Here is a 27,127-nt window from a genome sequence, read left to right as displayed (position 1 = left end):
AAGGACGGGGGAACCTCATCTCTGAAGGTACAAAGGTGTAGAATTGCTCAGGTGGACTGCAGAGCAAGGGCGCGCCATTCTGAATGACGAGAGAACAGAGGGTGTTAGGGAAGGCGTCAGGAGATGCCCTACTAAGTTGAGTAAGGGCAGCTTGTTGAGAGCTGCATATGTTCTGACTTTATCTTACAAGCCAAGGAGAGGGATTAAAGTCTTATAAGGAGGAGACAGGCATGATGTTGGGGGTTAAATATATATATTTCCCATTTCTTGTCAATAAATGAAAGGCATTGGGTATGGATTGGGACCCATTAGTCAATCCTTAAAAAATCAGAATAGTACCTAGCCATGTTAATTACTGGAAGACCATAGGACATTTTGTAGGATGCTATTCTATTATTGGGCTTCCCTGGTGGCTCAGTTGGTAAAGAATCCTCCTGCAATGCAGATGACCCCGGTTCGATTCCTGGGTCAGGAAGATCTGCTGGAGAAGGGATAGGCTACCCACTCCAGTATTCTTGGGCTTCCCTTGTGGCTCAGCTGGTGAAGAATCTGCCTGCAATGCGGCAGATCTGGGTTCAGTCCCTGGGTTAGAAAGAACCCCTGGAAAAAAAAAAAAAAAGAAAGAACCCCTGGAGAAGGGAAAGGCTACCCTCTCCAGTATTCTGACCAGGAGAATTCCATGGACTGTATAGTCCATGGGGTCTCAAAGAGTCAGACATGAGTGAGCGACTTTCACTTCACTTCATTCTGTTGTCACTGTTAGGACACATAAACACATCAACGCACAAACACAACCTTTAACTTGCCACATGAAGATTCCTCAAAACTGGAAACTGCTAATTTTATTTAAAAAATTTTTTTAATATGACAGCTTTGCTTTTTAACAGCTTTTTTGGATATAATCCACATACCATACAATCCACTCATTTAAATCATACAATTCAATGGCTTTTGACATACTGACAGTGTTGGACAACCAACACCACAGTCAATTTTAGAACATTTTCATCACCCCAAAACCTTGTAGCCCTTAACCATCACCCCCAAACCCTCCAGCCCCCTCAACCGTAGGCAACCACTAATCTTTCTTTGTAGATCTATCTATTCTAGATATTTCATATAAATGAAATCACACAGTTTGTGGTGTTGCGTGACTAGCTTCTTTCACTTAGTATGAGGTTTTCAAGGTTCATGCATATACATACTTAATTTTATTTTATAGTTGAATAATATTCCATCTATGGATATAGCACATTTTGTATTTATGCATTCATCAGTTGATGGACATTTTGATTGCTTCTACTTTTTAGCTATTATCAACAGTGGTACTATGAACATTCATGTACAAGTTTTTATGTGGACATATGTGTCTATTTCTCTTGGGTATATACCTAGGAGTAGAATTGCTGGGTCATGTGGTAACTCTGTATTTAACATTTTGAGGAACTGCCAGACTGTTTTCCAAAGCAGTAGCAAGCACCATTTTACATTTCCACCAGCAGTGAATGAGAGCAACCTATTCATTTTAATACCAAATTCTCATTAACTCCTATAGGAATTCCCTTTGGATAGAAGGACTGGCTCCCGGCCCTCAGTGCTAAAGGAAGAGGTATCTGCTGTGGCTGCCTTTGCTTTCAGCCCTGCTTGGAACTTATTTTAGAGTATCCCCTTGGCTTCACGCAGACTCAACCTCTGGGACGGTTAGGATGGAATGCTTATTTTCCTGTTTCTCAGGAGTATTTTGAGGAGGGAAATTCTTTGTGATCCTTGGAATGGAATAGCACAATTTTGTAGAGTCTGTTGGTGGTGGTTGCCACAACAAAAGGAATAGCTGTAATACTTAACATTATTGAATGTTAGCCTTGGAAGGGACAGGCAAGAGATCATTTAGTCCAGGCATGGTAAATAAGCTGCAGCAGTCAGCTCAATTGTAGGCACATGGGATTATGAAGCCTGCCCAGGCTCAGGAGAGAGGCTGGGATTGATTAACGATGTCTGCCCTGGTGACAGGAGGGCACCAGCCATGGCACATGTGCTACCTATTTGCTTTCTCTGATTGAAGCCAGCCACAGCACAGCTGAGGCTGCAGCCAAGGTCACACAGCTGGTTAATGACAGAGTCAGGGCAAGAAATCATTTCAACGTTTTTTTCCTCTGAGCCATACAGCCCCCAGTTCTGAAACATGTCTCATAAAGGAACCTGCGTAGGAACAGGGCCACATCTACCAGCCAGCAGATCAGTTTCCCCCCTGCTATGTTCAGACAGTTCTCAACAATGCCTTCAAGAATGAGTCCGTCAATAGGAAAAAGGATAATATATGTATAAGTGAGTCACTGCGGTACAGCAGAAATTAACACAACATAGTAAATCAATTACAATAAAATTTAAAAAAGAACTACTCCAACACTCGAACTAGTTAATGATTATAAAGGCTTAGTAAATGCTAACTAATAAAGAGGGGCCATACCCACCTCGGGAACCCCCATATCTCCAGCACTCACGTGGAACGCCCTTTGAAGTCCACAAACTTGATGCATTTGTACACAGGGAGTGTTGAGGGGGATGGGTTTGGACCAAAACAAAGAAGTTAAACCTCTTCTGATTTGAAAGGCAACAACTGTGTGTGCGCTTTCCACTTGAACAAAGAGAAAGGAGCTCCATATTCAGCCCTTATTCAGTAAGGGTCAAGGTGATTCTAAGGGAGAAAATATGATTTTTTTATAGGGAAGAAATGAATATTATCTATAAAATATAACTGTTTTTAAAATCCTCAAAACTGTTCACTTCATTAGGGTGTAAAATATGCCTTTCTCCTTTTCCACCTTATTAATGAATTAAATTAGATACCAACAAAAAATTACATGGAAGAAATCAGAGACCTTTTGTAACTAATTTCTTTTCTTTTTAAATCTCATTATATAAAAACAGATATAATACAAAATGATCTTCCTTTTCCTTCTGTCCCTCTACCTCTTTCTTCCCTTTTCTTCCCATCATTGCTGCTGCTGCTGCTGCTAAGTCCGACTCTGTGCGACCCCATAGATGGCAGCCCACCAGGCTCCCCCGTCCCTGGGATTCTCCAGGCAAGAGTACTGGAGTGGGGTGCTATTGGCTTCTCTGCCCATCATCACCAGAGACCCACCATATGTCCTGCATCCCACCAGGATTCAGGGGAGTGAGCCACAGTCTCTGCACCTGAAGAGCTCAGTCCCAGGGGCCCTGTGCTGCTTCCCAGCCCATGAGGAGGCAGTAACCAACTGCTTCCAGGGAAAGGCTCTGGAAGCCCAGTAGGTGGTCCATGGGCAGAGATGCAGGAGAAAGTATTCCACGATGAGGATGCACAAGCCATGGAAGGCTTCCAGAAATGCAAAAGGCTGAAGATGCTAAAGCAGAAGATGTATGTGGAGGAGGGAGGACTTCAGAGGAGCAGCAGGAGGTGACGCTGGGAAGGTGACCTCTCCTCTCAGGCTCCTGGAGAGAACCTGGCTCCAACCCTTAATGTGGAGAAGACTGATTTTTTCATCAAATGGTTGAAATTAAATCCTGAATGCAGGCAGGTGTGTATGTGAGAGTCTAGAGAGGAGAGAGACTCATGTTTTATTTATCCATTCATTCTTTGATGGACATTTGGATTGTTTTCCCTTTTCTGGCAATTATGAGTAATGCCACCATGAACATTCATGTGCAAGTTTTCAGGGGGTCCTGTGTTTTCATTTCCTTAAGTTATAGAGGTAGGAGTGGAAATACTGGGTCAAATCAACCGACATTTTGAGAAATTGCCAAACTGTTTTCCCAGATATCTTTTAAATCTGAATTTAAAAGATAATTTAAAACTTTCGAAATATATGACTTTCCTCTAACAATTATACAGCCGTGCTTCTCAAGGATTATGTGCATATTATTGTCAAATGACAAAACTAAAACAATTTAGTACTGAGTTTGATGTCCTTTATTCAAGGGACAACGACCCACGCCTTGGAGGAATACAGTGCTCTTCTCAAGGGATTTTGGTCAAGAGTGAGGCTTTAGTCTATTAGAGGCAACAAAGGAGCAACTTGGAAATAGGGCATGACTGGCTGGGAGGTTGGGGGATTTCCTTATAAGGCTCAGGCCCGATTTTCCAGGTTAAGGTGAGCCAGCTGAAGCTGAAATGGGGGTTGTGATTGGCGACAGCTTGCTTTGATGGAGAGGTGTTTCCTGTTAAGTGCAGGTTGATTTAGGTTGAAACTCCTGGCTTGAGCTAGGCCCTGGGTCAGCCTCCATTCTGTGAGTCCAGATCTATGAACTAACTTTATCATTACTTAAGAAGGATGGGGCTTCCCAAGTGGCGCTAGGGGTAAAGAACCCACCTGCTAATGCAGGAGACATAAGACAAGGGAGATATTAAGAGAAGCGGGTTCAATCCCTGGGTTGGAAAGATCTCCTGGAGGAAGACATGGGAACCCACTCCAGTATTCTTGCCTGGATAATTCCATGGACAAAGGAGCCTGGCGTGCTATGGTCCGTAGGGTCACAAAGAGCAGGACACAACTGAAGTGACTTAGCATGCATGCACAAGCAGGACATTTAAAAATATTTATTATTATTGATTTGGCTGTGTCGAGTCTTAGTTGCTTCGTGCGGGGTCTTCATTGGTGGCGCACAGACTCTCTAGTTGGGGCGTGTGGGCTCAGTTGCTCTAAGGCATTTGGGATCTTAGTTGCCAGACCAGAGAATGAACCAGTGACCCCTGCATTGCAAGGCAAATTCTTACCCACTGGACCAGGAAGTCCCAAGCAGGGCATCTCATAGGCCTGCAGTTCAGGGCTAGAGCAAATGAGACTCAGGGGGACTAGGCCTAAAGAGATCTCCATCCTGCCAGGAGATCGCAGGTCCGTGCCTCAGACTCGGGCAGGAGTGGCTTCCTGCCTGCCTGGCTAAAACCTCTTGCTTTTATACAGAGACAATGGCTTTGAGCAACGCTCGTAACTCTTAGATTCTCCCTCCCCCTGTAACTGACCAAAGTCTATGGGATCAATTAGGTCGAAGGCAAAGGCCTAGAGACTTCTGGGGCTTTTGAATTCCCACAGCAACTCTGTAAACATCAAGTGAAACCCTCATCATGCCCAGAAGATCCAAGCAACACCTCCTTTCCTGGGTCCCAGGAACCCACATTGGGGAAAGCAATGGAATGAACAAAGGGGTCACTGAGCCTGACAGCAGCGGGGTAGGGAAGGGCCTAGCCGGAAGAGCTCCTCTGAACCATGTGCTCTGGGTCCAGCTGCTTATTTATTCCTCCTTCTATAAAGGAGGAAACTGAGAGCTCAGATGCCCCACAGCAGTTAAAAGGCAAGACAGAAATGAAGACAGAGTGGGTCTATGTCCCATCTGCACCTCCATCGCTGTGATCTGGGGCCTAGAGGCTGGAACAGGAGCTAGGGCCTGGCATCCATGCCACATCATTCAGGGGCCTTCCAGCACCAGCACCTGATCCTGCCCAGCAGAGCGGCTCTCCCTGCTATTTTGGAGGCAATCATATATTTTTAATGACCTGCAAAATCTCCCTGTGAGAAGGGAGGGAAAGTTGAAATTTGCATTGCGAATAAGTTATCCTCCCTCCTGCTCTCCAAGAATATGCAGAAATAAATGCCTCCTAATGAACCCTGGGGGGCTGAGGCTTTGATATGAATTCTGCTGCAGGGGTAAAGAGTTCTAGCCAGACTGAAACTCAGCATGAAGTTGGAGCAGGAGGGCTGGGGCAGTCCCCTTCAGAGCGAGGGAAAAAGGAAATTGGATTATCTTGCTAGCAGTTGGTGTTTTTCTATCTCTTAGAACCACAGATTAGTGCTCCCCTCCTTCAGATGGTTGGGGAGGGTGGGGAGAGATTCCATTTAGCCCTATTTATCCAGCCGGCTGCTCACCTGTTTGTAACCCTTCCACCCTGGCCACTCTCAAGCTCCTTCTAGACTCCCTGGACCTACAGAGACCAGGAGCTCCAAAGCTTTTGCCTTTTCCAGAACTAAAAAAGACCTATTAAACATAGATGGGCTTCCCTGGTGGCTCAGAAGGTAAAGGAACCGCCTGCAATGTAGGAGACACAGGTTCCATCCCTGGGTCCGGAAGATCCCCTGGACAATGGAATGGCTACCCACTCCAGTGCTCTTGCCTGGAGAATTCCATGGACAGAGGAGACTGGTGGGCTACAGTCCATGGGGTCGCAAAGAGTTGGACACAACTGAGAGACTTTCACTTTCTTTTTCATTAAACATAGACAGATAGATGGATGGATAGATAGATGATAAACAATCTTTCTATCTGAAGTCAGGCAGCCATAGCGAAAACACCAGCGCCCCCCGTCCCCCACCGCCCCCACCCGGCGCCTACAGGGTCTGTGTTTATTCCGCACAGTGAAGTGTGTGTGTGTGTGTGTGTGTGGAGCGGGGGCAAGTATGTGCTTGCAGGCCTGAGCTGTGTTGGGGCTGGCCTGTGAGCTGAGTAGTGTGGATCTGAGGGCATGTGGATGTGGTATTTGTGTGGGCTTGAGAGATGTGGTAATGATGGTTTGTGTGGACTTGTGAAAGAGAGGAGGTGGGGAGGCCTGTTCGCAGCCTCCCTGGGGAGTTGGTGGGGCTGGGCACAAGCCCAGGTCGGACAAAGGGAATCCATCCGCAGCAGATCCGCAGCTCTGTGCCTCTCTGCCGCCTCCTTGTCCTCCCCTCTCCCCAGGACTGCAGACACATTCGTGATCCAGTTTCTCACCCTCCCCTCTGGCCCAGCTTGAGGACCTTGGAAGCTCAACAAAGGCCCTGAGATCTTGTGCCATGAGACAGGGCCCTTCGGAGGTTAAGAAGTGGGTGCATCCATCAGATAATTTGATATCAAAGCCCACATCCACTAATCAGAAAGAGTAGACCAGATTCTTCTATCCCTCTATTTATTTCCTCATCTGGGAAAACAGAGATGGTAGAGGACCAACCCTGGTGAGCCGTGGTAAATGCTTTATTGTTGTTCAGTCGCGATGTACTAATAAATGAGTTATCGGGGTTTATGGGTCGGTATTAATCAGCACTGTAGAATCCTATTGTTGCAACCAGTGTTGGGGTAAGATGATTTAACCTTCCTTTTTCATTGAATGAAAGATTTGTTCAATTCTGCAGTGCTTTACAATTTTCAAAAGCTTCACACACATGATTTCATATAATGCCATAATAACCCTTTTTATAGCTGTATAATCTCCTATCCCTATATGGCCTCTCCTCCCCCCACCCCCAACTGCTGGTGACCATTAGTCTCTTCTCTGTTTCTGTGATTCTGCTTCTTTTTTTTTGCTTTATTCACTAGTTTGTTATATTTATCTATCTATCACTATCACTATAGATCTATCGATAGATAAATATAGCTATCGATAGATTTATCGATCTATAGATCTATCTATCTACCACTATCTATATGTGATACATAGTATTTGTCTTTCCCTGACTTATTTCACTTAGCATAATGCCCTCCAAGTCTATCCATGTTGCTGCAAATGGCAAAATTTTGTTCTTTTTTATGGGCAGGTAATATTCCACTGTATATATATTTGTGTGTGTGTGTGTGTACAAATATATATATGTCATGTCATCTTTATCCTTTCCTCTGTTGATGGACACTTATGTTGCTTCCATATCTTGGCACTGTAAATAATGCTGCTATGAACACTCGGATACATTTATCTTTTTAAGTTAGTGCTTCTGTTTTTCAGATATATACCCAGCAGTGTAATTTCTGGGTCATATGGTAGGTCTATTTTTAGTTTTGTGAGAAACCTCCATACATTTTCCCACAGTGGCTGCACCAGTTCACATTCCTACCAACAGTGTAGAAGAGTCCCCTTTTCTCCATACCTTGTCCACGTTTGTTATTTGTGTCCTTTTCGGTGATGGCTATTCTGACAGGTGTAAGGTGATATCTCATTGTATTTCCCTGATGATTAGCAACATTGATCATCTTTTCACGTGCAATTCAGCCTTTTTAAGATACTCTGAGAGACAGCGGGCAGAGGTTTGTGGGTTAGGGCCATACCCAAGGACATAAATAACCCTTGTTATAGGAAAGGTCTGTGCTGACAAGGGTGTTTCAGCATATCCATGTTGGTGATGGCGCAGTGTACATATGTTTTGGGAACTTGTCTACATCAAGATGTCTCTGAAAAATAAGAGAGGAACCATTGCAGATTAAAAACAAACTTGAGTTATAGTAAATCAAATGAACTTGGGAGCATTGATTAGATCCTGATTTAAATGGATCAAGTATTCAAAAATTATGAGACAACCAAGAAAATATGAACATTGAATGGATATTAGATAATATTAAAAACAGATTGTTATAGAGAACAGACTTATGGACATGGGGGCAGGGGTTGGAAGGAGAAAGTGAAATGAATGCAGAGAGTCGCATGGAAACATATACACCAACATATCTAAAATAGAGTGCCCTGTTTGACTCAGGGCACCCAGACCAGGGCTCTGTGACAACCTAGAGGGGGGTGGGATGGGGAGGGAGGTGGGAGGGACGCTGAGGAGGGAGGGGATATGTGTATACCTGTGGCTGATTCATGGTGACGTATGGCAGAAACCAGCACAATATTCTAACTATCCTTCAATTAAAAATAAATGAAGGGAAAAAATAAAAATGTATTGTTAATATTTTTAGATGTGTTCATGGCATTGTGGTTATGTTAAAAGGACAGAGAGTCTTTATCTCTTAGAAAATATACTGAAATGAGTGGAATGATAAAATGTTTGGGATTCAAGTTAAAATAATCTAGCTGGTGGGGTTAGTTTGGGAAGCAGGGAGAAGCAAATCAAACAAGATTGGCAAGCTGATGGTTCAAGGGGTTCCATTATATTATTTTCTCTAATCTCGTGTGTTCAGCATTTCCAAAATTAAAATATTAAGATGGAAAGAAGCCCTTTCTGGAGTTGCCACTTGGAAGGCGGCTTCTGCCCTCCCCGTGTCACCAGGACAAGATGATTCAGGCCCTTGACCAACAGGGAGGGGCACAGCTGAGCAGGCCTTCCTAAGCCCTATAAATCAGCAAGCACAGCTGAAGCCATTTAGTAGGAAGCTTGTTAATAAGAAAAACCTGGTTTAAATGGGTCATTTTATTGGGAAGAGGGAGCAGAAGATGATGGAGAACAGGGCCGCCCTGGCAGTGGGGAGGTTTATACTAGTGCCAAGCTCTTCCTCACAGGTTCCGATGGGATTGCATTAACTCCATCACCACCCTGAACCTTTTCCAGGATGCTGAACCCAAAGTGGGAGCAACAGGAGTGGGGGCTGGGCCTGAAGCAGGGGAAGGATCTATTGGGTGTTCAACTTCCTCATTGATGGGGGAGCCTCCCAGGAGTGCTGGGAGTTTTCATAATCTAGAGAAGCCACATCTGGATTCTAGCATTCTTCTCATGGACCCAGGGCAGAAAAGTGAAGGAGAAAACAGTCAATTCAACAGACAAGAAGGTTTTAAGTAGCGTGTGTGCTCAGTCACTTCAGCTGTGTCCGACTCTTTGCTATAGACTGTAGCCCACCAGGCTCCTCTGTCCACGGGATTTTCCAGGCAAGAATACTGGAGTGGGAAGTGCGCTCCGCAACCCCGCGGATCTGTCTCTTGCTTCAACAGTGCTTGGACGGAACAGACCCAGGGACGCCCCTTGCTCCAGCCTCCGACTACCCTCCAACCTTTTTTCCAGTCGCAACCTCCGGAGTCAGCCACTCAGCTGTCCGCGATCACCGGGACCAGCCACCATTTTTTAACTCCTTATTACCGACCAATCATGAGCTCCCAGATTCGTCAGAATTATTCTACCGATGTGGAGGCCGCCGTCAACCGCCTGGTTAACATGCAACTGCGGGCCTCCTACACCTTCCTCTCTCTGGGCTTCTATTTCGACCGCGATGATGTGGCTCTGGAGGGTGTGGGTCACTTTTTTCGCGAGTTGGCCAAGGAGAAGCGCGAGGGCGCGGAGCTTTTCTTGAAACTGAAAAACCAGCGTGGCAGCCGCGCCCTCTTCCTGGACGTGCAGAAGCCATCTCAAGATGAGTGGGGTAAAACCCAGGACGGTATGGAAGCCGCCCTTCTCATAGAGAAGAACCTGAATCAAGCCCTGTTGGATCTGCATGGCCTGGCTTCTGCCCGCGGAGACCCCCACATCTGTGATTTCCTGGAGAACCACTTCCTAGATGAGGAAGTGAAACTCATCAAGAAGATGGGTGACCACCTGACCAACCTCCGCAGGCTGGCTGGTCCCCAGGCTGGGTTGGGCGAGTATCTCTTCCAGAGGCTCACCCTCAAGCAGGACTAGGAGCTTCTGGAGACCAGTGGCCTTTGAAGAACCCACCGAACATCAGGGCTGCCTGAAGCCCCTCTCTGCAGCCACTAGGCAGCTTTTTTAACATCCTGGAGCCCTCTCTCAAGCCTTGGACCAAATGGAAACAATAAAGCTTTTTGCAGCTAAAAAAAAGAAAGAATGCTGGAGTGGTTTGCTGGTCCCTTCTCCAGAGGATCTTCCCAACCCAGGGAACCTGCATAGTCTCCTGCATTGCAGGCAGAGTCTTTACCACTGAGACACCATGGAAGCCCATAAGTAGAGTAACCTGAGCCAGAGACAGAAAGAAGGCCTCCTGTAGAAGTGAGACTTTGAAGGGGGATCTTCATGGGAAGAACCCAAGAGGGACCCTGAGAAATAATGTAGCCAAACCCAGGTGAGGACGCTTTTGGTTAAATTGCACTGGAAAGTGGTTTTGATGAAAGAGGCCTTGGAGGGTCACATGACTTAGCTTGCTCAGCCCAAGGCCTAAGAAGACCTAAACACCTGAATCCAGAGCTTTTAGATAGTGACAGGCTGAGGCAAGGGACCCTGGAGGAACCAGGAACTCGGCTTTCTGTCCTTTCTGAATTTACCAGCAACCCAGGGCTGCTGCAAGGGTCAGAGGAAAAGCCCTGAATTTGGAGTCGAAACACTCAAGTTCCAGCTTTGCTATTTCCCAGTGGCAAAACTTTGGGAAAGTGGCAAATCGCTTGCATTCCGTCAGCCTCAATTTCTCTGTTGGCAACAGGATGATAACATCTGTTTTGGGTTTTTTTTTACTTTTTATTTTATATTGAGTATAGCCAATTAACAATGTTGTGATAGTTTCAGGTGAACTTAAAGGCACTCAGCCATACATATACATGTATTCATTCTCCCCCAAACTCCCCTCCCATCCAGCCTACCACATAACATTGAGCTGAGTTCCATGACCATACCTGTTTTACAGGTTGCTGAAGACAGTTATTTACGCAGTAAAAAGTGCATAGGATTTGAAGAAAAGAGCTGTGGAGGCTCAAGCACAGGCCTCACCAACTATGAGCTATGGGCCTCTGAGGCAGTCAGTGCCTCTGAGCCCCTATTTCCTCATCTGAAAAATGGGAGAAGAATACCAGCTTAACAGGAAGACATATAGGGGAAATGTTATCAATTTATCACAGTGCCTAGCTCAGGAAAACACTCAATAATGTTAGCAATTGGCATTAATGATATAATATACAAGAACAGAAAAGAGGTTAAATGTAGGTAGTCTCTAAGAATGACATAGAGCAAGCACCCTGGTTGAGAGAAGGAAGCTCAGATCTTCCCAGACTTCTGGCCATCTCAGCGTTGACTTCGGGCACTTTATCTTTTTACTAGGAGCATAGGGAACACCTTATTATAATACAGGCATCCTTCTTCACGGACAGGTCGTAGACCTGATAGTGTCTATTAGATCAATAAAGTCACTTGGTTGATCTGAGATCTTTCTCCACAGGCAGAAATGTACAGAAACTGTAGCCCGGACATGATCAAGGTTTAAGAGAAGAGATCAATTCAGTTCAGTTCAGTCGCTCAGTCGTGTCCGACTCTTTGCGACCCCATGAATCGCAGCTCGCCAGGCCTCCCTGTCCATCACTAACTCCCGGAGTTTACTCAAACCCAAGTCCGTCGAGTCGGTGATACCATCCAGCCATCTCATCTTCTGTCGCCCCCTTCTCCTCCTGCCCCCAATCCCTCCCAGCATCAGGGTCTTTTCCAATGAGTCAACTCTTCGCATTAGGTGGCCAAAGTATTGGAGTTTCAGCTTCAGCATCAGTCCTTCCAATGAACACCCAGGACTGATCTCCTTTAGGATGGACTGGTTGCATCTCCTTGCAGTCCAAGGGGCTCTCAAGAGTCTTCTCCAACACCACAGTTCAAAAGCATCAATTTTTTGGTGCTCAGCTTTCCTCACAGTCCAACTCTCACACCCATACATGACCACTGGAAAAACCATAGCCTTGACCTAGGGAGCTTCAAAATTGGGGAAATAAAGGCAGAATATTGTTTTAATCTTGAGGTTAAATGGGTGCCTTCAAAAGAAACTTAAACACGAACAGTGATTTGTAGGTCAAAAATCTAAGCATGAAGCAAAAAAAGAATCTTGTTTGCATTATTCATACTCATGGGTATGTGTGTGTGTGTGTATATATATATCTTTAAATAAGACGTGCAGTCATTTTTCCCAGAGTTTGTACCTTGTGGTTACTAAAGAGACAGTTATGACACTTCCTTTGCTAAATTAAACTGCGTCCACTTCACCCACATATGTTCCTGGCTCTGCCACACAGTAACACCCCTCCGTGTCCTGGCCAGGCCTCTGATCCCACCCCTCCCACAGAGCAGGAGGCAAGCCCAGCCACTGGCGGGATGTTTTCCTTCCCGTCTGCCCCACGGTTCCCTGATGGTAGACGCCTAGGGTGTGAAAGTGCACGCCTCCAAAGCCAGCCTTCTGGTCCAAGAGGCCTCGGGAGGAAGCCAGCAGTCCCTCCATTTCCTGTGGATGAAGGATTATGTGATGGAAACAGATCGCCCCCCATTCCTCTTCCCAAGTCACACACGCCCAGCCCAGCACCTGCATTAACAAGCAAGTGACATCCAATTAAGGCTGGACTAAGACCCCAGAATTTAAAAATAGGTGTTTGGACCTTCAGGCTTGTTTGTCTCCTTCCGACTCCATCGCCACACTCTTCTCTGTGGGGAGATGGTGAGCTGGGACCGTCCCTGCATGCACAAAGGGTTACTCCCCTCTTGCGGGGGGGTTGGGGGGCTGGAATTCTACACCCCCCTGGTTTGCTTGCTGCTGTTTTCCTGTTTCTTTCTTCCATTTTTCTTCTGTCCTGAAGGCTCATTAGGAACTCTGTGAGTTAGAAGGGGTCTGTGTCACGAGGCTCTGCTCTGCCAGCTGGGCACCAGGCAGGGAATATGCACCCTGTTGACACGGGGAGCACAGGCTAGGGGCCCTCACAGGCCCGCAGCACTTTTTACATGGAGATGAGCTGCCACTTGGCTCCTTCTGTAACTAATCACCAGTGTTGTTGAAATATTACTACTTCTGTTACAACCACTAATGCCCCAAATGAGGAACAGGCGCTTTGGGGTAACATCAAGCATGGATGGTTACTTCTCACTTGGGAGCTCCAGCCTGCCCAGTGAATATCCAGGGAACCCGTTTGATTTCAGGGCCATGTTGCTGCCTCTGTTGACGGAGTTGGAACAGTGCTGGGATCTGCCCCTATCCTGTGTAAACCCAAGGTGCCCTGAGGAAGGTTTGAGGAGCACAAGATCTGAAAATAGAGAGAGACGTAGGAGGAGGGAGTGCTAAGGGCATGAGCCTTGGAGTTCACCCAGCCTCGGTTTGAGTCTTAGCTTCAGCCTTCATTAGCTGTGTGACCTTGGACCACTACTTTCCCTCTCTGAGCTAGTCACTTCATCAAAAAAACAATCATATCAGGGTTGTTATGAGGGCTCAAAGTAATGCCTGGCACCCAATAGGGGCTCCATAATGGAAGCCATTACAGTTATGTTGCTCTCGGTGGCTGATGCCTTTCACAGAGCCTGGCCCCTCCTCCACACACACATACCATGCCTGACACATCCAGGGTCCCTAGCAAAGTAACTGGCTTATGATTTGTACTTCTCTCCATGCTGACCCCATATCCAAACCAGATGGAGACCATAGTCATGCCAACAACCAGCGTTTGCATTTCCCTTCCTGGCTTATGAAGCACACACACCCACATCCCACTTCTCCATTCTCAAAGCTGTTTTGTTGGGTGTTTGTGCATCCATACTATTTTCAGAAGAGAAAGTGAAGGCTTAGACCTCTCTAAGCAAGGCGCTCGAAGTCACACGTGGTACAAGCGTCAGACCCAAGACTGAAGTTCAGTGCGCTTTCTTCCACCGCAAACTCCCTGTTGCTCAGCACCCTGCCATGAAAGGAGGCAATCATACCCATCCCCTCTCCGAAACAACACGTCCCATCTCTCCAGGGCCATCTGCTAGGAAATTAACCAATTTACCTGTGACAATGCAGAAGTAGCTGTCAATAGTTTACCCTTCCCAAGGTAAATATTTGTATTTGGATGAGGGTCTTCTATTGACTGGTCTTAACACAAAGGACTTACTTTCTGGTCTTATGCTGAGGGAGTTACAATAACCCTCTAGGTGATTGCTTTTCCTTCTCTGTGGAAGACTTGTTACACACATTGAGGCTATGACCACATGAAATGAAGGGAAGATATCACACAATTATAAAGCTGTCAGCAGGAATTCCTTGATGGTTCAGGGATTAGGACTCCACACTACCCCACTGGGGTCCTGGGTTCGTTCAATCCCTAGTCTGGGAACAGCAAGCAGTGTGGCCAAAAAAAAAAAAAAAGAAACAGCAATCTTTAACTCAATAAAGCATAGCCCAATAATTGGATCACTCTATACTAGATTTAATTCCATCTTCTCCCCCAGCTAGACTCAGAACTGAGCTCTGGCTGAGTGGCTCTAGCCAAAGAGTACCAATTTAACCTTTCTGGGCTGAGCTGAGGGAACCGTGAGCTTTTCAATGACGTGCACATCTCTGATGTTAACACCCTGTGAGGCTGTGTGATGTAGGTGCCATTTTCCCCTACACAGATAAGGATACAGAGAGGTTCCAAAGTTCTGCTTGAGGTGCCCAAGATCCCAGGCTAGCATGCTATGGTATCTGGACCAGTCCTGCCCTTTCAGAAGGGTGTCTCTTCTACTCCTTCCTGCAGACCTCATACCTCCCGGGTGTTTGTGGAGTGAAGTAGCCACAAGTGTATTCTCCCACGTTACTCGGCACTGGCCATCTGCAGATGGAACAGTGAATCATGGAGACAGGTAGAACCCATGGAGACCACCCTGTCTTCCACCGCATTATATCTGGGTGTGGACCCTGGAACTCCACTGTGAGCTGGGTTTGGAGAGGGCATGGAGACAACTCTCTCCCCAAATAGAAGCCATGGGCAGTAAGCCCTCGCTGTCTTGGTAGCTAGGGTCGGGGGTTAGGGGAGGTGGAGGCTAGGGGTTGACCTACCACATACTCTCTAAGAATGTGAAGAGTTAGCTGTGTCTGTCATTTTCCTAGGACAAGGCAAGAAGTTGTGGGTTTATGTCATGACGCAAAGAGATAGGGTAGACATTAGAACTGTCTGACCAAGAAGACCGCTAAAATAGATTCATTCAAAAGAACAGAGGATGCTGCTGCTTTGGAGATTTGTAGCAAGTTGTTTAGCTGCTGGGTAGGGTAGCATACCCATCATGGAGATGAGGAAACTGAAGTTTAGGATTACTAAATTTCCCTTGGAGCCTTATGGCCAACAACTGCTAGAAGACACCATATAAATAAAAAGCGTAACTCACTTATTTTTAATTGAATAATTGTTACTTCTAATTTGGGATGATTTCAACAATGATTCTTCTTGTACTTCTATTTTGGCTCTCTAGGGGCAATTTGAAGTTTCCTGGTAATTTATCATTTTAACCACAGTTCTCCTGAGGCAGTAAGTTTATATGGGAAAAGAGTTTACTCCAAATCTTAAAGTTTTTTCCTACAGTATAATTTACCATCACTCTAAACACACATGTCATTATCTCATAAGCTCATAATTGCTGACTCCTCTAACCTTGACATCTCCAGAACAGGTAGTTCTCCTTCAAAGAATATATCATCGCAACACCAGTTCAAAATGCAGGTGACCCTGCATGACAGGTAGAAAAGTTTTTTTTTTTTAGTGGAAATAACACCCAACAAAGAGAGAAATAAAAGGCGCTCTGTGACCCTGACTTTATGCTTTGTCCTCCATGGATTGGAAGTTCCTGCCTTTCGTAAGTACAGATGAGGAGGCTGATCTGTACCCAGGAGGATACACCTCCCGTCCTGGGAGGTGATGGTTTACACAGATCCAGACACACTCTGGCCCTCCCTCCCTCATTCTTGTGAGACAGCTCCCTGAGGAGCAAGTCGGGGACTGAATTGCCAAACTTTGGGGCTGAACTTGTGGCTCTATTTTATCCTGCACTAACCAGACAGCGTGAATGATATAGAAACGAATTGAACCACTGACGAGACTATGGTACATAATAGATCAGTGTCTCCCAACCTTTCTCACAAGCAGACATATAGAAATACTCATGCACTATAATGATAACAAGATAATAATCCAGAGAAAGCAGATAAGATTGTTTGCAAGCACTCAGGTGGCTCCTGCCTCTCCAGGCCTTTCCTGGACCTGCAATGGGGGAAGGGCCAGCATGTTGTGCCACCTACTGGGAGGCTCTGGAGAGAGCACAATGGTTAGAGCAGAGTGGTACCAGGTGGGAGACGGCTATGCAATTAGATGAGTTGGATTTTTTTTTATTGAAGTATAGTTGATTTACAATGTTGTGATAATTACCACTGTACAGCAAAATGACTCAGTTACATAAATATATAGATACATTCTTTTCCATATTCTTTTCCATTATGGTTTATCACAGGATATTGAATATAGTTCCCTCTACTATAGTAGACCTTATTGTTCATCCATTCTATATATACCAGTTTGCATCTGCTAACCCCAAACTCCTAATCCATCCATCTCCCACTCCCCTCCCCTTGACAACCACATGGCTATTCTCTATGTCCATGATTCTGTTTCTGTTTCATAGATATATCTGTGAATTTGTGTCATATTTTAGATTCTACATATAAGTAATATCAGATGGTATTTGTCTTTCTCTTTCTGACTTGCTTCACTTAGTATGATAATCTCACGGTCCATCCACGCTGCTGCAAATGGCATTATATCATTCTTTTTTATGGCTGAGTAGTATTCCATTGTATATATGTACCATATCTTCTTTATCCATTCTTCTGTTGATGGACACTTAGGTTGTTACCATGTCCTGGCTATTGTGAATAGTGCTGCTATGAAATAAGGGTGCATGTATTTTTTTTGAATGATAGTTTTGTCTGGATATATCCCCAGGAGTGGGATTGCTGGTTCATATGGTAATTCTATTTTTAGTTTTCTGAGATGGGTTAAATGTGAGTCCTGGCTCAGTCACTAACAGTCTTAGGTGAGTTATTTAATCTCTCCTTGCCTCAGTTTCTTCACAGGTGTAATAGGAGGAATAATAGTATGTACTTCATGGGACTATTTTAAGGATCAAATGAGTTAATCCATGTAAAGCGCTTAGAAAAATGTCTGGCACAGAGCAAGCAGCTGGAGAAATGGCATCGCTGCTGTATTCACTCCCGAGTCCCAGGGTCTGCTTCCCAGCAGAGAGCAAGCACAAACAGTAATGCGCTCCCGATCCAGTTAGAAATCACACTCAGATGATTCATGGTTTTCTCTAAATCTGTACCTCCTCTTTTCTTCTCTATCAGCCCATCTCTAACATGGCCATAGAAGTCTAAGAAGGGAGCAGTAAAAGAGGAAAGAAAATTGACCTGGGAGCAGGAAATTCACATCCCAGTCCTGGTTCTCCTGCTGGATAAATCACCTCACCATTCTGGTCCTCAAACTCTTCATGGATCAAGAGATGGTGGTTGACCAGATGACTGCAGAGATCTTTCCTGCTCTAAGATGTCATGGCTTGTTTTGTGAATTAAAATTGGAGCATGAGGTGTGTGTGCCTGGTCAGTGGTGCCTAAATTGCATCACTGATTTCCAGGAAGATTAACACAAAAGGAGTTAATGTTTTCTCTGAGTCAAAACACCCAATACATCCCCACCTGCCATAACAACATATCTTCAGCTCACCGTTGTTGCCCTCCCGATAGCTGAATTCTAAATTAGAGGCTTTTATAACTCAAGAATGAATCCGTAAATATGTCTCCTAGGTAACATCTTGTTAGCTTCATTGCTCAAAGTCCTTGAAAATAATAGAACTGCATTTCTTTTTAAAAATAGTAACTCAGACATCTCATTTAGGCCTCCCACCCAATTAGTCTGAATTAGTAAATGTGTTCATTTCTGTCTAGATGAGAACATTGGATAAAAACATTGGACAAATACATTGTATTCATCCATGAGAAATACATATAAAATGTGATTTCCCAGCACCTAGGATTGTTCTTACCTATATCTATTTTTTTAGAGGTGGTTATAACATGTACATCCTTCTTGCTATTAAAAATTAATATCTCAGCCCATATAGTCACTCAGAAATAACAGCCAGAGCAACATCTCAATTTAATCCTGGCCCTGACAAGAACCATCTCCCTCCTGCAGAGTTTGAGGAGAATTTTCTCTCACTTTCTTTTTCCCCATCCTTCTAGAAAGGATGGCTCTCTGAAGCCATTTCTCTGACCACCTGTGTCCCAGCTGTACTGCTCTTGCTGAATGTCAGAACACCCCAGCCCAGTGAATCGGGGAGGTGGGGCAGAGCTGTGTGGCCTGAAGGACTTGGCAGAACAAAACCCCACGAAGCAGGGCCTGTGTTTTCACTTTGTTTTCACTGACACAAATGCCCAGTGAACGCTCTGTGAAGCCCACCCCAGACCTGTGTCAGAAAGACTTCCTGGAGTTTGAACACCTACCACAGGCTCAAAAGACCACCAGTCTCATCCAACCAGTAGAACAGTGTTTTCCAAGCCTTGGAGAGAGCTCGGACCTGCCTCTCAGGATGGACTGGTAACCTGAAGTGGAACCAGGCCGACAGCCAGGTGTCCTCAGAGACTTCGAGTGGGTGTGGGGGAGCCACAGGGCCAGTAGGGGTGGCATTCGTGGACCGGCATCCGGGGGTGGGGAGGGGTAAGATGAATGTGGCCAGGACGTTTATTGCCCACTGCCTTTGACAAATGATGATGGACAGCAGAATGAATTCACCAGCAAAAAAAACACAACTCACAGAGCAGCCACGGAGCCCTTTAAGAAGTGCCTTTTTTCTCCCCTAGTGGTGTGGCCATCACCAAGACAGAGAGAAGCAGGCCCCCAAGAGTGGCCTGGGTCAACCAGGCTTCCCCATGACTTGCTTCCTGTGATAGGCAGAAGGATGACCCCCAAAGATATCTAGGTCTTAATCCCTGGAACCTGAAAACATCCCCTTACCTGGTGAAAAGGAATCTGCTGATGCAATTGAAATGAGGCTCTTGAGATGGGGAGATTACCCTGAATTATCTGGGTGGGTCCTGAATGTCATCACAAGTGTCCTTCTAAGAGGGAGATAGAGGGAGATTTGACTACGGAAGATGAGAGGGTGATACGAGGCCTGAAGCAGAGATCGGAGTGATGCTTCTTGAAAAGGGAGGAAGGGGACTTCCCCTGCGGTCTAGTAGTTAAGACTGCGCAGTCCCACTGCAGGGAGTGCAAGTTCAATCCCCGGTCAGGGAACTAAAATCCCACACGCCACGTAATAATGGCCAAAAAAATGGAGGAAGGGCCACAGGCCAAGGAGTAAGGCACCCACTGGAAAGCAAAAAGGTAAAGTAGATTCTCCTCTAGGGCCTCCAGGAGGGACCAGCCCTGCTTACACCTTGGTTTCAACCCAATAAAATTGATTTCCGACTTCTGGCCTCTGGTAAGTACAGTAAGAGTATAAATTCATTTTATTTTAAGCCACTTAATGTGTGGCCATTTGTTTCAGCAGGAACAGGAAACTGCAAACATTCCCAAAAGTAGGGGATGCCCCAGTGGCAGGGCCTCCTTTTATGGCAGAGAAATTCCTGAAAGACAAAAAAGCGTTTCAGCGCACTTCTGGGCAGATACACCCCAGCGTGAACACCGTGCCTCTTTGGCCGATGCTGGGAACGCGTGGGGCAGGAGTGGCGGAAGAGAACTGGCCTTTGTTGAGCACCATATTTAACCCTCAGAGCAGCCTGGTGAGGTAGCTGTGAGGACTCCACCTTCTGGTGAAGAGCACTGAGCTCTGGTCATTTGTTCGAGGTCACAGCTCGCCAGCAGCAGTTCCCCAGGGAAGTTTGCTCCCACTCCTCTGCCCTCTGTGCCCTTTCCTAAGGATCCTCCACAGCGACAGATGGGGGGAAGCAGTTGCTGTGGCTACAGTTCCGAGGAGCTCGTTCGTTCATTCATTCACTAAACACTTAGGCAGCACCTCCCAGTTGTTAGGTCCTGCGCTGGAGGAAAAGAAGCGACCTTCCGCCGCAGGCCGCTTACAAGCCCGGAGCAGATGTTTTCAACACAAGTCGTGTTATCATTTCCCTCTGAAAACCTCACGGCCAACCTCAGGCAAGGGCAGTTGGCACAAAGGCTCACTCACAGTCTGCAAGGAGAGTTCTTTTGTTTTCCCAAGAAGGAGCCAAAACCTGGCCTTGTCGGTGACTTGTCAGAACAAGGAATGCCCCTGTTTTGCACTCAGGGCACCTTCCTGGGGGTGCACATGGGTTTTCACGCCTGCCCAGCAAGGGTGAGTTCTGGCTAATGATCAGTTTAGGGATACAGGCTGTGACCAGTGGAACACACCTGCTACACTTGATCCAGAGTTCACCCGGACTTATTCTATGACATTAGGCTCTATGGGAGGCCAGCACAGGGCCTAAGACTTGCAGCTGCATCAGCTGCTCTGTCGCAGAGGTGTGGGCCAGGAAGGCTCTGCTGAGTTTTGACTGGATGTCTCTGTCTCCCACCAGTAGGGCTGACTTTGCGTCCTGTTTGGTCTTCTCTTGTTGACTGTTTCACATAGGGTGTTTTCAGTCGCAAATAACAAAACCCAATCCAAACTGTCTCAAATAATCAAGGTATTTTATTGGTTCCATTTAACTGAAAAAGTCTAGAGGGAGGACTGGTTTCTAGGGAGGCTTGTTCTAGTGCCTCAAGCAATGCAGCCAGGCCTTTTGTTTTTCTCTCCATTTCTCAGCTGTTTCTTCATCAGACTCCACCCATATGAAGTTTCTCTTCTCATGACCCCTAGAGTGGCTGGCAGTACCCAAAACTGAGTCTGGTTGGCCCTTATGGGCAGGCTAGGGTGACGTTCCCGGCTGCGAGCCAGCCAAGGCCAGGAGAATTGCTCTGCACTGATGTTTTAGAGCTGATTACATGCTCCCTATACAGCACCGGGGGAGGAATCACAGCTGAGAAGGGGAGCGTGATTCCCCACAGGAAACTGGGGGTGTCATTAGGAAAGGGAAGAGGAGAAGGGATGATACTGGAAATCCAAACCGGAAAAAAAAAGTGTCTATGAAATGTCTACAAAACTGATAGGATTTTGTTGTTGTTTTGCTCTTAAATGAACAAATGTTCTACCCTCCTTAATACTTCCTTAGAGTAAATAATCTTGCGAGGTCTTCCTTAATTTAGTACTTATAATATCTCATACTCCATAACACACCGATGACCAGATTTCTTTTTCATTAAGTCTTCAAGGCTTTTAGATGCCGACTCTTCCCTCTGTTCACTCTGCATGTCCCCTAAAAGAAGCAGTGCTGAAATATTGCCCTTGATTAATCACAGCCCAATTATCTAGTTTGTGGATTATCAGGGCTCCTCCTTTTTTCTTCCCACATCCTGCCTGCGTTTTTTAGTCAACCCCTGCTCATTAACAAGCCTGCCTGAAAAGATAGGGTAAAAAAAAAAAAAGAAAAGAAATGGAAATGGAACTCTAAATCAGCCAGTTTAGCTTCTTACCAACCCTGGTAAAAATGTTTGAGGAGGAAGTTGAAAAGAAGTGATGGCATGAGATTTACCTTAAATTTCCAAGATCTGTGATAACTTTGTGAACCTCTTCCACCCCTTTGTAAGCCTCTTCCACCCCTTACCCGATCCTTCTTAGAGATATTGAAAACAGCTGAATTCTCCAGAAAAGGCACATTCCTTAGATACCCAGACATTTCAAATGGCTCCCAAGTATCTCAATACCTTTTTAAAATAAACTTTCTTTTTAAATCAAGATGATTGGTTTCCCTCTCTCTCTCCTTCACTGGAGTGTAGTTGTTTTACAACGTTGTGTTAACCTCTGCCGTACACCAAAGTGCATCAGCTACATGTAGACGTGTATCCCCTCCTTTTTGTGGATTTTCTTCACATTTAGGTCACCACAGAGCACTGAGTGGAGCTCCCCGTGCTGTATCGAAGGTTCTCATTAGTTATCTATTTTATATGTAGTATCAATAGTGTAGGTACATAAACCCCAGTCTCCCAATTCATCCCACCCGCCTCCTTTCCCCCTTGGTATTCATGCATTTACTCTGTGTGTGTGTCTCTATTTCTGCTTTGCAAATAGGTTCATCTATACCATTTTTCTAGATTCCACATATATGCATTAATATATGATATTTGTTTTTCTCTTTCTGGTTGGAGGGAAGACCTGTTGGAAGGATAAGAGCTCAAATCCACTCCCAGATGGAGAGTTCAGAGCCCACAGCTCAGTTTCCTAGTGTGTGGGAGTCAATAACACTTGCTTAACCTGGTAACCAAAGTAAAGGGGGTTGGGGGCAAGGTGGAGCTAGCAGGCACCCCTTCCAGCAAACCAGAGTCCTTCCATCACCTTCACGGAGCATCTGATCACTCTTTCTACCTGCCACCCTCATCTAGCTGATTCCTCCTAATTCTGGAGGTCTGGATAAGGAGTGATGACCACCTCTGGGTTTTCATGTCTCCTTAACAAATTCAAACAAAAGAGAAAAGGACATATTTTCTATTTTTTAAAGAACATTCTTTCCCAATATCTAAAACAAGTCTTTTTCCTTTGGACTTTCTTTCTCCTGACCACTCCTGGAGGAACAAACCTCCAATTGGACTACCACTGGAATTGGTAGGAGAGAAGAGCCAAGATTAGAAAGACCCAGCTCCTTCATGTCATCTTGTGAGAGTAACCCAGCAGCCTGAGGTTCAGTAGTGAAACTGGGGGAAATGTGTTCAAGTGCAATCCATGCATCCCACATTCAGCTGTAAGTCTGGGTTATGATCGGGGCTGGGGGCTTGTCTCGGTCTATTCAGGCTGCTGTAACAAAATAGACAGGTGGTTTATAAACAACAGACAGTTGTTTCTCATAGTCCTGGAGGTTGGAAAGTCCAAGATCAAGGTTCCAGCAAATTTGGTGTCTGATGAGGACCCATCCCTGGTTCATAGATGGCTGCTGGTCTTTTCACTACATCCTCATGTGGTAGAAGGGGACAGGAGTTCTTGGGGAGGGGGGGTCTCTCTCTTTTTTTTTAATTAAAGAAAATCTAATTAACAAATTTCTACATTCAACATGGTCATCCCATTTTATAAACATACAAACATTCAGTTCAGCCACTCAGTCGTGTCCAACTCTTTGTGACCCTATGGTCTGCAGCACGCGAGGCCTCCCTGTCCATCACCAACTCCCGGAGTTTACTCAAACTCATGTCCATCGAGTTGGTGATGCCATCCAACCATCTCATCCTCTGTCATCCCCTTTTCCTCACGCCTTCAATCTTTCCCAGCATCAGGGTATTTTCAAATGAGTCAGTTTTTCACATCAGGTAGCCAAAGTATTAGAGTTTTAGCTTCAGCATCAGTCCTTCCAATGAATATTCAGGACTGATTTCCCTTAGGTTTGACTGGATGAATCTCCTTGCTGTCCAAGGGACTATCAAGAGTCTTCTCCAGCATCACAGTTTGAAAGCATCAATTCTTCTGTGCTCAGCTTTCTTTATAGTCCAACTCTCACATCCATACATGACCACTGGAAAAACCATAACTTTGACTAGCCGGACCTTTGTTGGCAAAGTAAAGTCTCTGCTTTTTAATATACTTCCAGGTTGGTCATAACTTTTCTTCCAAGGAGCAAGCCTCTTTTAATTTCATGGTTGCAGTCACCATCTGCAGTGATTTTGGAGCCCCAAAAAATCAAGTTTGTCACTGTTTCCACTGTTGCCCCATTTATTTGCCATGAAGTGATGGGACCAGATGCCATGATCTTAGTTTTCAGAATGTTGAGCTTTAAGCCAACATTTTCACTCTCCTCTTTCACTTTCATCAAGAGGCTCTTTAGTTCTTCTTCACTTTCTGCCGTAAGGGTGGTATCCTCTGCATATCTGAGGTTATTGATATTTCTCCCGGCAATCTTGATTCCAGCTTGTGCTTCTTCCAGCCCAGCGTTTCTCATGATGTACTCTGCATATAAGTTAAATAAGCAGGGTGACAATATACAGCCTTGACGTGCTCCTTTTCCTATTTGGAACCAGTCTGCTGTTCCATGTCCAGTTCTAACTGTTGCTTCCTGACCTGCATACAGGTTTCTCAAGAGGCAGGTCAGGTGGTCTGGTATTCCCATCTCTTTCAGAATTTTCCACAGTTTGTCGTGATCCACACAGTCAAAGGCTTTGGCATAGTCAATAAAGCAGAAATAGATGTTTTTCTGGAACTCTCTTGCTTTTTTGATGATCCAGCGGATGTTGGCAATTTGATCTTTGGTTCCTCTGCCTTTTCTAAATCCGGCTTGAACATCTGGGAGTTCACGGTTCATATACTGTTGAATCCTGGCTTGGAGAATTTTGAGCATTACTTTATTAGCATGTGAGATGAGTGCGGTTGTGCGATAGTTTGAACATTCTTTGGCATACAAACATTATCTTCCATTAAATTACAATGTGCTCAGAGACAGTAATGTGTCTGAGTCATGTGGCCTCATGTGAGGTTTAGGACGGCAGTTTCCTCAGAGGAGAAGTTCAAATAAATGGTCACAGAACTTGACAATTCATGGAGCTCTAAGGCTTCAGAGAGGAGGAAGAGGAGGAAGGAAGGAAACTATTTATGAGGGAATCTTTGAAAACACCACGGAAGCTCACAGTTCCATTGTCATAATCCATAATCCAGGTCTACCCAGAGGCCATTTCACATATTGAATTAAAGGTGAGAGTTTGTGAAAAGATTATAATGATTATTCACCTTCCTAGAAAACAGAAGAACTGCTTCTTCAGAATCAATACTGATATTAGTATGGCTTACCAAGATGTCTCTACAGACTCCCAGAGTCCAGTTGAAGGAGTGTGTCACATCCACCCACCAGTAATACCTCCAGGAGGTGAGGACTGAGCGCCTTCCTGGGTCTGTTTTATGAGGGCATTGATCCCCCCAAGAGGGTTCCACCCTCATGACCTAATCACCTCCCAAATGCTCCACCTCCAAATACCATAATTTTGGGAATTATGCTTCAGCATATGAATTTTGCTGGGACACACACTTTCAGTCTACAGCAGGGCTGGCACTTTCTTTCACCAGCAGTGGGGTTTGGTGACCTGCGCATTTATGGACAGAAAGTTAAATCAGACATTGATGACAACTTCTCCCAGCAATGTTTAGAAGGGTCATAAGCAGCCCATGCCCTCAGCAATGTTAGAGGTGTCTGTCATCATGATAGCATGATGCACTGCTGGACTCAGAAAATAATAGAATCCAAATCCCCCTTTCTCACCCAGCCCTGTGGCCAAGTGAGGCAAATAACAACCTCTCTGAGCCTCATTTTCTCATCTGGAAATGTGAACTTCATAGGTTGTTCTGAGGATCAAATGCATTCATGGACATAGATGTATGCAAACCACACTCCAAATCTGGATAATGATAATGACAACCATGATGCCTGGATAGATATCGTCCTTCTTATGGCCACAGTCAGCAAGTGAATAAACTTGGGAGGAGGGATGTTCCACCCCGGACCACCCCCGGATGCCTTCCCTTGCGACAGTAATTGTCTCCTTAAAAATTCAAGCTTCAACTCTGCTCCACCTGGGTTGATGTCACAGCTGCCTCCCATTCTACTGAGAGACATGCCCTCTCCCCATTGCCCATCATTTACAGTTCCCTCCCTGGTGGTAAGATGATAAAGAATCCACCTGCAATGCAAGAGATCCAGGTTTGATCCCTGGCTTGGGAAGATCCCCTGGAGAAGGGAATGACTACCCACTCCAGTAATCTCGCTCAAAGAATTCCATGGAGAGAGGAGCCTAGCAAACTACAGTCCATGGAGTTGCAAAAAGTTGGACACAACTGAGCAACTAACACTTTCACTGCCCGCTGAGGGCTGAAAACATCTGCCTTGGGCAACATGACTTCATTTGCTTCTCCAGTCTAATCACTGCCCTAGTGATGGGCACCAGATAGACAACATTATGTAATCCTTATTTGTAGGTGACAGTATAGTAACAGTTGTTATTATTACTCATTTTTACATGGGAAGAATCTGAGACCCAGAAAAAGATTAGGCTGCTTGTCCTGGACCCTAACAAAAGGCTATAGCTTCCCGCCAAGAAGCTGACAACTCCTCTTTAGGATGGTTGGTCCTCTGAGCCCCTCTAGGTTTCCCACAGGACCTCTGGACTTAGCCCCACTAAGTTCCATGCAGTTCTACCCCGGCCCACACCCAACAGCCTCACAAATGAACGGATGCCCATGAAGGAAACAGATCCTGCTCCAGCTGGGTCTCAGGAACCTGAGGATTAATTTCCCTGCAAGCCAGTTTGTTAGACACTGTATTGGCAGATGAGGAGAGAAGCTATCAGTTCAATTCAGTTGCTCAGTCATGTCCAACTCTTTGCAACCCCATGGACTGCAGCATGCCAGGCTTCCTTGTCCATCACCAACTCCCAGAGCCTGCTCAAACTCATGTCCATCGAGTCAGTCATGCCATCCAACCATCTCATGCTTTGTCGTCCCCTTCTCCTCCTGCCTTCAATCTTTCCCAGCATCAGGCTCTTTTCCAATGAGTCAGTTCTTTGCATCAGGTGGCCAAAGGATTGGAGTTTCAGCTTCAGCATCAGTATCAGTCACCCAAGAGAAGCTATAGAATCAGCCAAGTAAGCAGCCAATGGTGCTGAACTAAATGTGACCTTATATTTAATTGTGGACGTTGTTTC

The 27,127-nt window shown here is 45.5% G+C and overlaps 1 protein-coding gene across 1 annotated transcript; it reads left to right on the top strand.

The window, feature by feature from the left end:
* Positions 1-9,591: 9,591 nt before the first annotated feature.
* LOC122426323 (ferritin light chain-like) lies at positions 9,592-10,472 on the top strand. The gene has a single exon (XM_043445161.1). It carries the CDS (start codon positions 9,795-9,797, stop codon positions 10,320-10,322), a length of 528 nt encoding a protein of 175 aa, XP_043301096.1. The 5' UTR covers positions 9,592-9,794; the 3' UTR covers positions 10,323-10,472.
* The last annotated feature ends 16,655 nt before the right edge of the window (positions 10,473-27,127 follow it).

This window comes from Cervus canadensis, chromosome 24, assembly GCF_019320065.1.
Source record: "Cervus canadensis isolate Bull #8, Minnesota chromosome 24, ASM1932006v1, whole genome shotgun sequence".
Classification (NCBI taxonomy): Eukaryota; Metazoa; Chordata; class Mammalia; order Artiodactyla; family Cervidae; genus Cervus; species Cervus canadensis.
This window is presented reverse-complemented; position numbering and strand designations above follow the sequence as displayed.